The sequence below is a fragment of the Pristiophorus japonicus genome, chromosome 7 (genome assembly GCF_044704955.1).
Source record: "Pristiophorus japonicus isolate sPriJap1 chromosome 7, sPriJap1.hap1, whole genome shotgun sequence".
Taxonomy (NCBI): domain Eukaryota; kingdom Metazoa; phylum Chordata; class Chondrichthyes; family Pristiophoridae; genus Pristiophorus; species Pristiophorus japonicus.
Genome location: NC_091983.1, coordinates 89,982,268 through 89,998,060, shown reverse-complemented (window position 1 = coordinate 89,998,060; position 15,793 = coordinate 89,982,268). Strand labels below are relative to the sequence as shown.

The 15,793-nt window shown below is 44.3% G+C and overlaps 1 protein-coding gene across 1 annotated transcript in view; it reads left to right on the top strand.

Moving 5' to 3' along the window:
• The window catches only part of LOC139267193 (dystrobrevin beta-like), an 843,282-nt gene that overhangs the window by 707,182 nt on the left and 120,307 nt on the right, over window positions 1-15,793 (top strand). Inside the window, exon 17 of the mRNA XM_070885122.1 lies at window positions 3,007-3,103. Within this exon, the coding sequence (XP_070741223.1) occupies window positions 3,007-3,103 (97 nt within the window). The remainder of the gene's footprint in view (window positions 1-3,006; window positions 3,104-15,793) is intronic.

Genomic DNA, 15,793 nt, shown 5'->3' with positions numbered 1-15,793 from the left:
ATAATGGTTGAATTAGGAACTTCTTTTTAAAAAAATTTTTGTAAAATGTTGTCTTTTAAGAGAGTGCCAGCTTCATCTGGAGTTGCAGTTGTAGCTTAATCCTTTTTTTTACGATTGTTCCATAGTTCAAACATTTGTGTAAAATTGGAATCTCATCATCATAGGCAGTCCCTCGACATCGAGGAAAACTTGCTTCCACTCTAAAAGTGAGTTCTTAGGTGTCTGAACAGTCCAATACTGGAATTACAGTCTTTGTCACAGGTGGGACAGACAGTCATTGAAGGAAAGGGTGGGTGGGGAGTCTGGTTTGCCGCAAGCTCCTTCCGCTGCCTGCGCTTGCTTTCTGCATGCTCTCGGCGATGAGACTCGAGGTGCTCAGCATCCTCCTGGATGCTGTTCCTCCACTTAGGGTGGTCTTTCGCCAGGGACTCCCAGGTGTCGGTGGGGATGTTGCATTTTATTAAGGAGGCTTTGGGGGTGTCCTTGAAACATTTCCTCTGCCCACCTGGGGCTCGCTTGCCGTGTAGGAGTTCCAAGTAGAGTGATTGCTTTGGGAGTCTCGAGTCTGGCATGCGGACAGTGTGGCCCGCCCAACGGAGCTGGTCGAGTGTGGTCAGTGCTTCGATGCTGAGGATGTTGGCCTGATTGAGGACACTAACATTGGTGTGTCTGTCCTCCCAGGGGTTTGCAGGATATTGCGGAGACATCGTTGGTGGTATTTCTCCCGCGATTTGAGGTGTCTACTGTATATGGAATTGGAATCTACTGATTTGGGAGCAGCAGTGATTGTCTTAATGCAAGTGTCTTTGTGTTGATCCGAATGTGTGAGATATGTGGATTGTTTTGAGTTGCAGCAGAAAAGTGATGATTTCCATCAGTATTGTATTATAGAAAAAAAGTGAGAGACAACCAAAGTTTGTGGCCCTTTGGTGGGTCGGGAACTGAAGCGGCTTGGAACCGGGAAACCTGGGAGAACCGGTTTCTCACAGGCCCTGCCAAATTTAATGACAGGCCTGATTTGCATTTGAAACCTCTGCTTCCCACCTTCAGCCAGCCAGATCAAGAGACTAGCTGGCTTCCGGTGTGTGGGCCTGTGGCTTTAGGCCACAAAAAGGATAGAGGGAGGAATAACGTGGAGGTTGGTGGGGGGTGGGAGACAGAGAAGCATGGGGGGGATGCGAGGGGGCGGGAGGTCATTGGAGGGCCGGCGGAGCTGGGGTTGGTGGCAGGAGATTATCGGAGGGCCGGTGGAGGGGTGGTGGTGGTGGTGGTGGCTGGGTGAGGTGGGGGGGGGGGTGGTGCCAGGAACGGCTGATCGGGCGTTCCGGAAGGACATCCGGGGGAGCTGGGAGCAGCTTGATCGGGGAACTGGAGGAGCATGGGGGGGTTGGGAGGTGGTGGGGGGGTGGCGGAATTGGAGACCTCGTGGAAGGGGTCTCTGATCACGGGGGGTGGGTTAGGCAAGGACGCTGGATCCAGGAGGTAAGTGTAAAGATACCTCCTGTATCCAGCATTCCTCGCCTTCCATCAGTTGTCTGGTTTCTCAAGGCCTGCAAAACCCGACCAGTCACCGTTACATTTGAAATGGTGCTTAAATATTGATAAAGTGCGACATCCCCTCTGACACCTGGGAGTCCCTGGCCAAAGACCGCCCGAAGTGGAGGAAGTGCATCCGGGAGGGCGCTGAGCTCCTCGAGTCTTGTTGCCGAGCGCATGCAGAAATCAAGCGCAGGCAGCGGAAAGAGCGTGTGGCAAACCAGACTCCTCGCCCACTCTTTCCTTCAACCACTGTCTGCCCCACCTATGACAGAGACTGTGGTTCTCATATTGTACTGTACAGCCACCTAAGAACTCATGCTATGAGTGGAAGCAAGTCTTCCTCGATTCTGAGGAACTGCCTATGATGATGATGATGAATATTTAAATGAGAGACCCGCCTCCTGGGAGTGGGTTGGCTGCACCTCCATTAAAAACAGACGTAGGCAGCTTCTGGTCGGGATTCAGATTTTTAACACTTGAACATCCTACCTGACCCCAACTCACTCATTGTTTAAAGTTCCCCCCCCCCCCCCTCAATGTGTGTGTGTGTGTGTGTGTATAATATATATGCATGCACAATTGGGATAGGCAGAAATACCCTTCACTGCAATCTGGCATGAATCCAGCTTGTTAATAAATCTATTATTCATACCTGTTCACAATTTAAAAGTCTGAGTAAAGTGCTTATTGTAGCAATATTTATTTTATTCTTATAAAAAAATTACTTATCATTCAGTTACATTGTTGCTTGTAATTATTGTTCTATCACTGTAAAATAAGGTGGCCGCTTTCTAAATAAATGTTGAATTTAGTGGTTTTCTGAGTGATTTTGGGAGAGATGGGCTATGTATCGCCCTACATTGGCTGCAAATTAGGGTCTGTTTTCCGATCCATACTTCAGGCAGTTTGGCTTATGACAGCAGATTTTTCTCAGCAGTGACTGTCCTCATGAATAAGTAACCAACCAGCCAGTTCTTCGCAACCTGAAATCTGTTGGTATTTGGGGGAGAAAGCCTTTTTATCTCTTGTTTGCGACAGATAGTATTTGTATTTTTCTTGATGAAGGAGTTTCTTTTCGAAGCTAATCTTCATCTGTGCACCTGCGGCATGTCAACCCCTGTACTCACAAAGCATCATTAACGAGGTGTTCCTCTTGGTTATCACAAAACAGGCATTAATAAGATGTGACGTTTTTAATCCCAATTTATTGATGCAGTATAAATGTGAAGAGCATTTTAAAAATAATGCACTTAATTTCTTGATACAATTTATCATTAATGAATTAATTTTCATCTGACATTATAGCCGTATTGACAAGAGGCTTTGTTTTTGTCCACGTTGCAGTGGAGTGCTGAAGCTGCTTTTTGATACACAGTGTAGTTCTGAACCAGACAGTCTGAGTGCCTGAATTCCCCAGTGTTTTTCGAGAGAGACGGGGCTTAATTTCTTTGTCTGTTCATTCAACAGGCAAAGAAAAGACGAGCTGGAGCAGCGGATGTCAGCCTTGCAAGAGAGTCGTCGTGAGCTGATGGTGCAGCTTGAAGGACTAATGAAGCTGCTGAAGGTAAGAAATGTTCCCTGCTGCAGTATAGACTTCTGAATCCTTCATCTCCTTTGTGGATAGTGTATTTTATTCTCTTGTTTTATTGTTCTGGTTTGGCTTTGTTCTTGGCATTCATGTAATTCATTTATCCAATTTGCTCTTTACATTATTAATTCATTACATTATAATTGCAAAAATAATTATACAGACCTTTTTAAATTTGTATTTTTTTGTGTTCTCTAATGAAATGAACTATCCAGCTAACCAAGTTTTTTTTTTACTTCTGGGGAATTGTCGTGACACACTGTGACATGAAATGGTGGGACAAGGTTCATACTGGGAGTCAAACTCTCGCCCCCTTGCAATGAGCTTCAAAAATGCAGTTGTGCAGTCATCAAGCGATGCAGGGAAGAGAGCTGAAAATCCCTGGTAGAGGGTACCACCCAGGGTCCTTTTGTATGTCTCCCAGCAGTTGGGTGAAGAGCTGAATTAGCAGAGAAACTGGAAGTATTTGGCACCGAGCAGGATGGTGCAGGGAAAAAGAACACAGAAAATGAATTTAAAATTGGGGGATTTTACACCATTGCCGAAATAAACTTCACACCTTTTTGAACCTTATTTTACAACATTTCAGTTTCCTTTTCAGTCGACTACACACAGCCATGTTTTCTATTAAGAATGTGAAAAATTGATATCAGATTTTTGACCTCTCCAGTCTACATCACAAAAAATATGATTCAATTATTAAAACTGCATAGAACTCCAGTGTTGGTGTGTTAATGGCCCTGAAATTCTGCGGTGATTCTCTCGGTGTAGCTCCAGCTGAGACCATTTCCCCCGGGATTCTGCTGATCTCCCTCCAGAGTTACAGTGGGAACCCCCGCAGAATATCAAGGCCAACTTGTTCTTTCGGGAGCCTGCTATGAAACCCTTTCAGGTAAGTAAACGTTTGTCTGGAAAATTGTCCTGGCTACAAAGTTTCTGTTGCAAAGAATGATCCTTTAAGTGAATTTTGGAATGTAATTGCCAGCAATAATCTCTATATAGGTGTTACTGTTTCTCACTGCTGTGGATTTTCATTTAACAGGCCAGTGAAATTATTAATTACTCTTGTACAAAAAAAGAATAGTGAATGAAGGTGCAATTATGATCAGTTTTGTTCATCAGGTGTGCAAACCTTAACATCTTGTATTTCTGTCTTTGTTCTTGGGATATTAGTGAATTTGTCCTGTAGCTCGGCCATTTTTTTATTTTTTACTGCTGCACCTCCCTTTTAGTTTTCGCCCCACGAGTGCCTTACTGCGCTTCACGGGGCACTACCGAGTTTTCGCTGCAAGGCAAAAACGGATCGTTGCGCACGGTAATGACGTCGTCATCGCTGGCGCAGCAACTTGGGGCGCTTACCAGTCGGAGCAGGGCACTACCGGTTAGCGTCGCCGCTAAACTCCCATGGAATTTCTCGGCAGTTGATTGTGGTGCTGTGCCTAGGCGAAAAGTCGTTTGCCCCCCGGGAGATGCAAATGACCCAAATTTTCCCCCTATATATCCGAGTCTAGATGTTGTATGACTTGTAGGGGAAATTAGAGGTAATGATAGTCCCGTGACTTTGCTGCTTCTCTTCTTCTCGGTGGTGAAGGTCACAGGACGGGCGGTGCTTTTGGAGTAAACTCGGTGTGTGGCTGCAATACATTGTTCAGATACTACTTACTGTAGCCACAGTGCGCTGACGATGGAAGGGATAATAAATCCAAAGGTAGAGGCGTGGATGGTGTTAAGTTTCTGGAATGTTGTGGCTTCGCCCATCCAGCCAAGTGGTGGTTATTCCATTGCAATCCTGACTGGAGCCTCGTAGGTGGCAGAGAGGCTTTGAGGAGACATGTGACGAGACACATGTCGCAGAGTACCCAGAATCTGCCCTGCTTTTTCAGCCACAGTCTTGATATCACTAGTCCCGTTAAACGTCTGGTTAGTGGTGACTCCCCCCAAATATGTTAATGATGGGGGACTTTGAAATGGTGGTTCCATTGTTGGGTCAGAGGAAAGTGATTGGGCGAGCCACAATTTGCTTTAGTTAAATATTGGGAAGACCGAAGCCATTGTCTTAAGCCATCGCTACGAACTCAGTCCCCTCGTCACCAATTCCTTCTTGCTTCTTGGCCACTAAATCAGGCTGAACCAGACTCTTCGTAACCTGGTGTCCTTTTTGACCCCGAGCTGAGATTCCTATCCCTACTTCCTCTCCATCATAAAGGCTGCCTATTTCTACCTTCGTAACATCACCCGTCTCGTTTCAGTCCATATGTTGCTGAAATTATCATTTTCCCCCCACCCCCACCGCCACCATTTACATGCTGCAATTTTGGGAGGGATCACCAAGCAATCCAGCCCCTGATCAGAGCTTTTACTCTAACGTTGATTGGAATTAATTTTAAAAAATTTAAGTTGAAAGTCAGGCTTGTTACCATGGATTTAACAATGTTATCATCGCCTATAGCCTCAGATACATTTATGAAAGGGAAATCATGCTTGACAAATCTTCTAGAGTTTTTTGAGCATGTAACTAGTAGAGTGGATAAGGGAGAACCAGTGGATGTGATGTATTTGGATTTTCAAAAAGCTTTTGACAAGGTCCCACACAGGAGATTAGTGTGCAAAATTAAGGCACATGGTATTGGGGGTAATGTATTGCTGTGGATAGAGAACTGGTTGGCAGACAGGAAGCAAAGAGCGGAAATAAACGGGTCCTTTTCAGAATGGCAGGCAGTGACTAGTGGAGGTGCCGCAAGGTTCAGTGCTGGGACCCCAGCTATTTACAATATACATTAATGATTTAGACGAAGGAATTGAAGGTAATATCACCAAGTTTGCAGATGAATTAAGCTGGGTGGCAGTGTGAGCTGTGAGGAGAATGCTAAGAGGCTGCAGGGTGACTTTAACAGGTTAGGTGAATGGGTAAATGCATGGCAGATGCAGTATAATGTGGATAAATGTGAGGTTATCCACTTTGGTGGCAAAAACAGGAAGGCAGATTATTATCTGCATGGTGACAGATTAGTAAAAGGGGAGGTGCAACGAGAACTGGGTGTCATGGTACATCAGTTACTGAAGGTAGGCATGCAGGTACAGCAGGCAGTAAAGAAAGCAAATGGCATGCTGGCCTTCATAGCGAGAGGATTTGAGTATAGGAGCAGGGAGGTCTTACTGCAGTTGTACAGGGCTTTGGTGAGACCACACCTTGAGTATTGTGTGCAGCTTTGGTCTCCTAATCTGAGGAAGGACGTGCTTGCTATTGAGGGAGTGCAGCGAAGGTTCACCAGACTGATTCCTGGGATGGCAGGACTGACATATGAAGAAAGACTGGATCGGCTAGGCTTATACTCACTGGAATTTAGAAGAATGAGAGGGGATCTCATAGAAACATATAAAATTATGACGGGACTGGACAGGTTAGATGCAGGAAGAATGTTGCCGATGTTGGGGAAGTCCAGAACCAGAGGTCACAGTCTAAGGATAAGGGGTAAGCCATATAGGACCAAGATGAGGAGAAACCTTTTCACCCAGAGAGTGGTGAACCTGTGGAATTCTCTACACAGAAAGTTGTTGAGTCCAGTTCGTTGGATATATTCAAGAGGGAGTTAGATGTGGCCCTTATAGCTAAGGGGATCAGATGGTATAGAGAGAAGGCGGGAATGGGGTACTGAAGTTGCATGATCCGCCATGATCATATTGAATGGCGGTGCAGACTCGAAGGGCCAAATGGCCTGTTCCTGCACCTATTTTCTATGTTTCTATATGACACTGGTGCCTTGACTGCTTTCCTTGTAAAAATACAAATAAACAGTAAAAAATGTGATTGAGTCTTGTTAAGAACCACAGAACTCACAACCATGTGATAAAATTGATTATCAGATTGGGTGTGAATAAAATTAGGTGCACCAGCATCAGGAAAGGAAGGGAGCGAACTGGAAAACAAAGAAAAGGTGGTCAGAATATGGTTGATAGCTTGCCTCGCTAATCATTATTTATTAGTGATACATTTATTCAGATGATTGTATTATAAAGCACTCTGTAATTCTATCAGTCTCAAAGATTATGAGGCATTCCTCCTCACTTTTATATTTACCGTGTGCTGGGGTCAAACTATTAGTGAACAGTGAGCAAATTGTTCGATGTGCACCGAACTTAAGATCAAAAAGAATGGAGATATCTTTCCACCTGAAACTGTTGGCCACATGCTATGGGGCACACATGGATATATTTGTATGTATAAGCTTACACACAGCAATATGAGGTACTTATGGATCTATTTATTACGCCACTGAAGTATGTATACATTTACACCTCAATGATACAAATGATTCAGAAAAACAAAGAGTAAATATGTCTAAAATGTCTGAAGGATTTTTTGAAACAGAAATTACTTTACAACACATACCTAATATTTACATATTTAAGCACAAAAAGCATTTCAACAGACTCTGCTTTAAAGACATGAAAATCAAACTCCAGACTTTTCTTGGAACATGAGATTAGAATCCAATTAGTTCCGCCACTAGTACTCTTTCAATATTGAAGTAAAAAGGCAGGAAGTATCACTACCACCAAGATATGTTAGGAATTGATGCTGTATAAACACCTGCAGATGTATTTAATAAAGATACACATTTTTCCCTCTTAATTTTTTAGTTAATTGAAGTGTAGAGTATGCACGCTGGGATTTCTAGGTTTTCCACTTTTGGCACCCTTTTACCAGCATCCAGCACTCTCCAGTCACAATTAAATACAGAGTAAAGCTCCTATATTCTTGTCCTTAGCAATAGGCCTGGCTACAGACCTCAGAAGAGCCTCCCTTACTGCTCCAATGCGAGATTTTTTCCATTACCCATATATTGTGGCAATTTAATGTTGGGAGCCCATGCCTAATGAATCTGCGTAAACCCATTTCACATAAGACTCAACAGAGACTTTCATTCATTCATTCATTCATTCAGTGTGAGCTGGATTTGAATCTAGTTCCAAGAATAAAAACCTGACACATTGCACCATCCAGTCGTCTTAGTTATTTTTTACAATACATTCCAAAAATAAAATGTTCCTGTTGTAGTCTGCTTACTGTTAATTGAGATATGCCAAGCAAAAGATGTGTGTTATTGGTGAAAAGTAACAAATTATAATGTGTTAGATTAAGTAAATGGCTTTGCACAATGTGTTAATAATGCATGTTGGTTTTCAGTAGTGTATTATCATTAAATGAACTATATTCTGTATACTTATACTTCCTAAACCTCTTCGCCACTCCATCTCTCCTTCTTCAAGACAGTCTTTAAAACCTACCTCTTTGACCAAGCTTTTGGTCACCTGTCTTAATATCGCCTTATGTGGCTCTGTCAAATTTTATTTGATAACGCTCCAGTGAAGCACCTTGGGATGTTCTACTGCATTAAAGGTGCTATGTAAATGCAGGTTGTTGTTTATTACACGTTATTATGCAGCCCTGTCTCCAGTTTTCCTCCCTTCTCTTCTGAAGGCACTGACCTTTACTGGGCACTGTTTATGAACATCAACAGCTCTCCACTACCTCATCCAATGGCCATTCTTCGTGTGTGAACCTAAGGCTGTAAATGGGCTATTTAACTGTGGGGGTCATCACACCCAAGTTTCGTCTTTTTGTCACTCATTGTTCACGCACAGAATTTGCAGCACGAGTCACTGAAAGTGACTGGGAGCAGGAATCCTGTTGATTTCTTTCCCCGCCCCCGGCCCCCACTGCAACCAACACTTAACATAAGAAAGAGGAGAAGGAGTAGGCTGTACGATCCCTGGAGCCTGCTCTGCCATTTAATACGATCATGGCTGATCCGATCATGGACTTAGGTCCACTTCCCTGCCTGTTCCCCATAACCCCTTATTCCCTTATCAGTTAAAAAACTGTCTATCTCTGTCTTAAATGTATTCAATGACCCAGCTTCCACAGCTCTCTGAGGCAGCGAATTCCAGAGATTTACAACCCTCGGAGAGAAGAAATTCCTCCTCATCTCAGTTTTAAATGGGCGGCCCCTAGTTCTAGTCTCCCCTATCAGTGGAAACCTCCTCTCTGCATCCACCTTGTCAAGCCTCCTCATAATCTTATACGTTTCGATAAGATCACCTCTCATTCTTCTGAATTGATTGAGATGAGCAAATTCAGCACCGAAAGGGATCTGACCTGGGATCCTGTTGATCTGCTTGGCTCCGTACCACACCTTGTGGTGATTTTTCTCCAGTATTTGATCTGAAGTTGGATTTTACAAACAGACACTTCTGTCGCAGAGCATCATGCATTAGGGGCATAAACTGGAAATCTGGGTGTGAAGGAAAATCCTGCTAAGTCCTCTGATCTCTGCACGCAAATTCTCAATCTGTGCTTCCACTGTACAAACCTTTATGCCTGGAGCATTAATTTGCAAAAATCTACCCCTATTTTTTTATGCAGCTATGGCCAGCTTCTTGCCTCATTGCTTGCTGCCAGATCTGCACATGGCTTTACTTAAACAGCTGGTTTGGTCTCGACCATGTCCTTTTGTATTATTAGTGGATTTACAAATTTTCGCCAATTGGTGGATTTTGTTGAATCCTTTTAGATGTATCCAGAGATTTTCTTTCAACTGATTTATAGAAGGTGTTAGCCCGTTCTAGTGAGAATGTTGGTTACATGATACTTGCCTTTACTAGCAAAGGCATTGAATATAAGAACAGTGAGGTTATGCTTGAACTGTATAAAACACTAGCTAGAGTACTGCATGCAGTTCTGGTCACCGCATTACAGGAAGGATGTGATTGCATTAGAGATGATACAGAGGAGATTTACGAGGATGCTGCCAGGAGTGGAGAATCTAAGCTATGAGGAAAGATTGGATAGGCTGGGATTGTTTTCTTTAAAATTGAAGAGGCTGAGGGGAGAAACATAGAAACATAGAAAATAGGTGCAAGAATACGCTATTCGGCCCTTCGAGCCTGCACCACCATTCAATACGATCATGGCTGATCATTTACCTCAGTACCCCTTTCCTGCTTTCTCTTCATATCCCTTGATCCCTTTAGCCGTAGGGCCATATCCAACTCCCCCTTGAATATATCCAACAAACTGGCATCAAGGAGGACACAAATAACCTTCCAGATATAAAAGAGGTCAGAGGGTCTAGTAAGAAGGTGGAACTGAGGGAAATCCTTATTAGTCGGGAAATTGTTTTGGGGAAATTGATGGGATTGAAGGCCGATAAATCCCCAGGGCCTGATGGTCTACATCCCAGAGTACTTAAGGAGGTGGCCTTGGAAATAGCGGATGCATTGACAGTCATTTTCCAACAATCCATAGACTCTGGATCAGTTCCTATGGAGTGGACGGTAGCCAATGTAACCCCACTTTTTAAAAAAGGAGGGAGAGAAAACAGGGAATTATAGACCGGTCAGCCTGACATTGGTAGTGGGTAAAATGATGGAATCAATTATTAAGGATGCCATAGCAGCGCATTTGGAAAGAGGTGAAATGATAGGTCCAAGTCAGCATGGATTTGTGAAAGGGAAATCATGCTTGACAAATCTTCTGGAATTTTTTGAGGATGTTTCCAGTAGAGTGGACAAGGGAGAACCAGTGTGGTGTATTTGGACTTTCAGAAGGCTTTCAACAAGGTCCCACACAAGAGATTAACGTGCAAAGTCAAAGCACATGGGATTGGGGGTAGTGTGCTGACATGGATTGAGAACTGGCTGGCAGACAGGAAGCAAAGAGTAGGAGTAAATGGGTACTTTTCAGAATGGCAGGCAGTGACTAATGGGGTATCGCAAGGTTCTGTGCTGGGGCCCCAGCTGTTTACATTGTACATTAATGATTTAGACGAGGGGATTAAATGTAGTATCTCCAAATTTGCGGATGACACTAAGTTGGGTGGCAGTGTGAGCTGCGAGGAGGATGCTATGAGGCTGCAGAGTGACTTGGATAGGTTAGGTGAGTGGGCAAATGCATGGCAGATGAAGTATAATGTGGATAAATGTGAGGTTATCCACTTTGGTGGTAAAAACAGAGAGACAGACTATTATCTGAATGGTGACAGATTAGGAAATGAAGAGCTGCAACGAGACCTGGGTGTCATGGTACATCAGTCATTGAAGGTTGGCATGCAGGTACAGCAGGCGGTTAAGAAAGATAATGGCATGTTGGCCTTCATAGTGAGGGGATTTGAGTACAGGGGCAGGGAGGTGTTACTACAGTTGTACAGGGCCTTGGTGAGGCCACACCTGGAGTATTGTGTACAGTTTTTTTCTCCTAACTTGAGGAAGGACATTCTTGCTATTGAGGGAGTGCAGCGAAGATTCACCAGACTGATTCCCGGGATGGCGGGACTGACATATCAAGAAAGACTGGATCAACTGGGCTTGTATTCACTGGAGTTCAGAAGAATGAGAGGGGATCTCATAGAAACGTTTAAAATTTTGACGGGTTTAGACAGGTTAGATGCAGGAAGAATGTTCCCAATGTTGGGGAAGTCCAGAACCAGGGGTCACAGTCTAAGGATAAGGGGTCCAGAACCAGGGGTCACAGTCTAAGGATAAGGGGTAAGCCATTTAGGACCGAGATGAGGAGAAACTTCTTCACCCCGAGAGTGTTGAACCTGTGGAATTCTCTACCACAGAAAGTTGTTGAGGCCAATTCACTAAATATATTCAAAAAGGAGTTATATGTAGTCCTTACTACTAGGGGGATCAAGGTGTATGGCGAGAAAGCAGGAATGGGGTACTGAAGTTGCATGTTCAGCCATGAACTCATTGAATGGTGGTGCAGGCTCGAAGGGCCAAATGGCCTACTCCTGCACCTATTTTCTAACAACTCTCTGCCCTAGAAAATTCCACAGGCTAACAACTCTCTGAGTGAAGAAGTCTCTCCTCATCTCAATCCTAAATGGCTTGCCCCTTATCCTTAGACTGTGACCCCTGGCTCTGGACTTCCCCAACATCGGGAACATTCTTCCTGCATCTAACCTGTCCAGTCCCGTCAGAATTTTATATGTTTCTATGAGATCCCCTCTCATCCTTCTAAACTCCAGTGAATACAGGCCCAGTCGATCCAGTCTCTCCTCAAATGTCAGTCCTGCCATCCCGTGAATCAGTCTGGTGAACCTTCGCTGCACTCCCTCAATAGCAAAAACGTCCTTCCTCAGATTAGGAGACCAAAACTGAACACAATATTGCAGGTGAGGCCTGTACAACTGCAGTAAGACGTCCCTGCTCCTATGCTCAAATCCACTAGCTATGAAGGCCAACATGCCATTTCCTTTCTTCACCGCCTGCTGTACCTGCATGCCAACTTTCAATGACTGATGTACCATGACACCCAGGTCTTGTTGCACCTCCCCTTTTCCTAATCTGCCGCCATTCAGATAATATTCTGCCTTCGTGCTTTTGCCACCAAAGTGGATAACCTCACATTTATCCACATTATACTGCATCTGCCATGCATTTGTCCACTCACCTAACCTGTCCAAGTCACCCTGCAGCCTCTTAGCATCCTCCTCACAGCTCACACCGCCACCCAGCTTAGTGTCATCTGCAAACTTGGAGATATTACACTCAATTCCTTCATCTAAATCATTGATGTATATTGTAAAGAGCTGGGGTCCCAGCACTGAGCCCTGCGGCACCCCACTAGTCACTGCCTGCCATTCTGAAAAGGATCCATTTATCCCGACTCTCTGCTTCCTGTCTGACAACCAGTTCTCTATCCATGTAAATACATTACCCCCACTACCATGTGCTTTAATTTTGCACACCAATCTCTTGTGTGGGACCTTGTCAAAAGCCTTTTGAAAGTCCAAATACACCACATCCACTGGTTCTCCCTTGTCCACTCGATTAGTTACATCCTTAAAAAATTCTAGAACATTTGTCAAGCATGATTTCCCTTTCATAAATCCATGCTAACTTGGACCGATCCTGTCACTGCTTTCCAACATTTTCCCCACTACTGATGTCGGGCTTACCAGTCTATAATTCCCTGTTTTCTCTCTCCCTCCCTTTTTAAAATGTGGCGTTACATTAGCTACCCTCAGTCCATAGGAACTGATCCAGAGTCGATAGACTGTTCGAAAATGATCACCAATGCATCCACTATTTCTGGGGCCACTTCCTTAAGTACTCTGGGATACAGACTATCAAGCCCTGGGGATTTATTGACCTTCATTCCCATCAATTTCCCTAACACAATTTCCCGCCTAATAAGGATTTCCTTCAGTTCCTCCTTCTCACTAGACCCTCGGTCTCCTAGTATTTCCAGAAGTTTATTTGTGTCTTCCTTCGTGAAGACAGAACCAAAGTATTTGTTCAATTGGTCTGTCATTTCTTTGATCCCCATTATAAATTCACCTGATTCTGACTGCAAGGGACCTAATCTTTTTCTCTTCACATATCTTTTGAAGCTTTTGTCGTCAGTTTTTATGTTCCCAGTAAGCTTCCTCTCATACTCTATTTCCCCCCATCTAATTAAACCCTTTGTCCTCCTCTGCTGAATTCTAAATTTCTCCCAGTCCTCAGGTTTGCTGCTTTTTCTGTCCAATTTATATGCCTCTTCTTTGGATTTAACACTATCCCTAATTTCCCTTGTTAGCCACGGTTGAGCAACCTTCCCAGTTTATTTTTACTCCAGACAGGGAAGTACAATTGTTGAAGTTCATCCATGTGATCTTTAAATGTTTGCTATTGCCTATCCACCGTCAACCCTTTAAGTATCATTCGCCAGTCTATTCTAGCCAATTCACGCCTCATACCATTGAAGTTATCTTTCCTTAAGTTCAGGACCCTATTGTCTGAATTAACTGTGTCACTTCCATCTTAATAAAGAATTCTACCATATTATGGTCACTCTTCCTCAAGGGGCCTCGCACAACAAGATTGCTAATTAGTCCTTTCTCATTACACATCACCCAATCTAGGATGGCCAGCCCTTTTGTTGGTTCCTTGACATATTGGTCCAGAAAACTGTCCCTAATACACTACAGGAAATCCTCCTCCACCGTATTGCTGCCAGTTTGGTTAGCCCAGTCTATATGTAGATTAAAGTTGCCCATGATAACTTCTGTACCTTTATTGCACACATCCCTAATTTCTTGTTTGATGCTGTCCCCAGCCTCACTACTACTATTTGGTGGTCTGTACACAACTTCCACTAGCGTTTTCTGCCCTTCGGTATTCCGCAGCTCTACCCATACAGATTCCACATCATCCAAGCTAATGTCCTTCCTTACTATTGCGTTAATTTTCTCTTTAACCAGCAATGCTACCCCATCTTCTTTTCCTTTCTGTCTATCCTTCCTGAATGTTGAATACCCCTGGATGTTGAGCCATGTCTCCGTAATCCCAATTATATCATATTTATTAATAGCTACCTGCGCAGTTAATTCGTCCACCTTATTACAAATACTCCTCGCATTGAGGCTCAGAGCCTTCAGGCTTGTCTTTTTAACACACTTTGCCCCTTTAGAATTTTGCTGTAATGTGGCCTTTTTTGATTTTTGCTATGGGTTTCTCTGCCCTCCACTTTTACTTTTCTTCGTTCTATCTTTTGCTTCTGCCCCCATTCTACTTCCCTCTGTCTCCCTGCAGAGGTTCCCATCCCCCTGCCATATTAGTTTAACCCCTCCCCAACAGCACAAGCAAACACTCCCCCTCGGACATTGGTTCCGGTCCTGCCCAGGTGCAGACCGTCCGTTTTGTACTGGTCCCACCTGCCCTAGAACCGGTTCCAATGTCCCAGGAATTTGAATCCCTCCTTCTTGCACCACTCTTCAAGCCACGTATTCATCTTAGCTATCCTGCAATTCCTACGCTGACTGGCACTGGTAGCAATCCTGAGATTACTACCTTTTGAGGTCCTGCTTTTTAATTTAACTCCTAGCTCCCTAAATTCAGCTTGTAGGACCTCATCTCGTTTTTTATCTATACCGTTGGTACCTATATGCAATACGACAACTGGCTGTTCACCCTCCCCCTCCAAAATGTCCTGCAGCCGCTCCGAGACATCCTTGACCCTTGCACCAGGGAGGCAACATACCATCCTGGAGTCTCAATTGTGGTCACAGAAACGTCTATCTATTCCCCTTACAATAGAATCCCCTACCACTATAGCTCGCCCACTCTTTTTCCTGCCCTCCTGTGCAGCAGAGCCACCCATGGTGCCATGAACTTGGCTGCTGCTGCCTTCTCCTGATGAGTCATCCCCTCAACAGTACCCAGGGCGGTTTATCTGTTTTGGAGGGGGATGACCGCAGGGGATTCCTGCACTACCTTCCTTCCACTGCTCTGCCTGATGGTCACCCATTCCCTATCTGCCTGAGTAACCTTTACCGGCAGTGTGACCAACTTACTAAATATCCTATTCACGACATCCTCAGCATCGCGGATGCTCCAGAGTGAATCCATGCGCAGCTCCAGTGCCACAATGCGGTCTGTCAGGAGCTGCAGCTGGATACACTTCCCGCACATGTAGTCGTCAAGGACACTGGAGGCGTCCCTGACTTCCCACATAGCACAGGAGGAGCATGACACGGGTATGGGCTCTCCTGCTATGACTTAATCCTTAAATTAATTTAATTTGGCAATAATGCCAAAGGTTTCTTACTGATAAAGGAAAAGAAAACGAAGAAAAACTACTCAACAATCACTAACCCCCTTGGCTGTGACGTC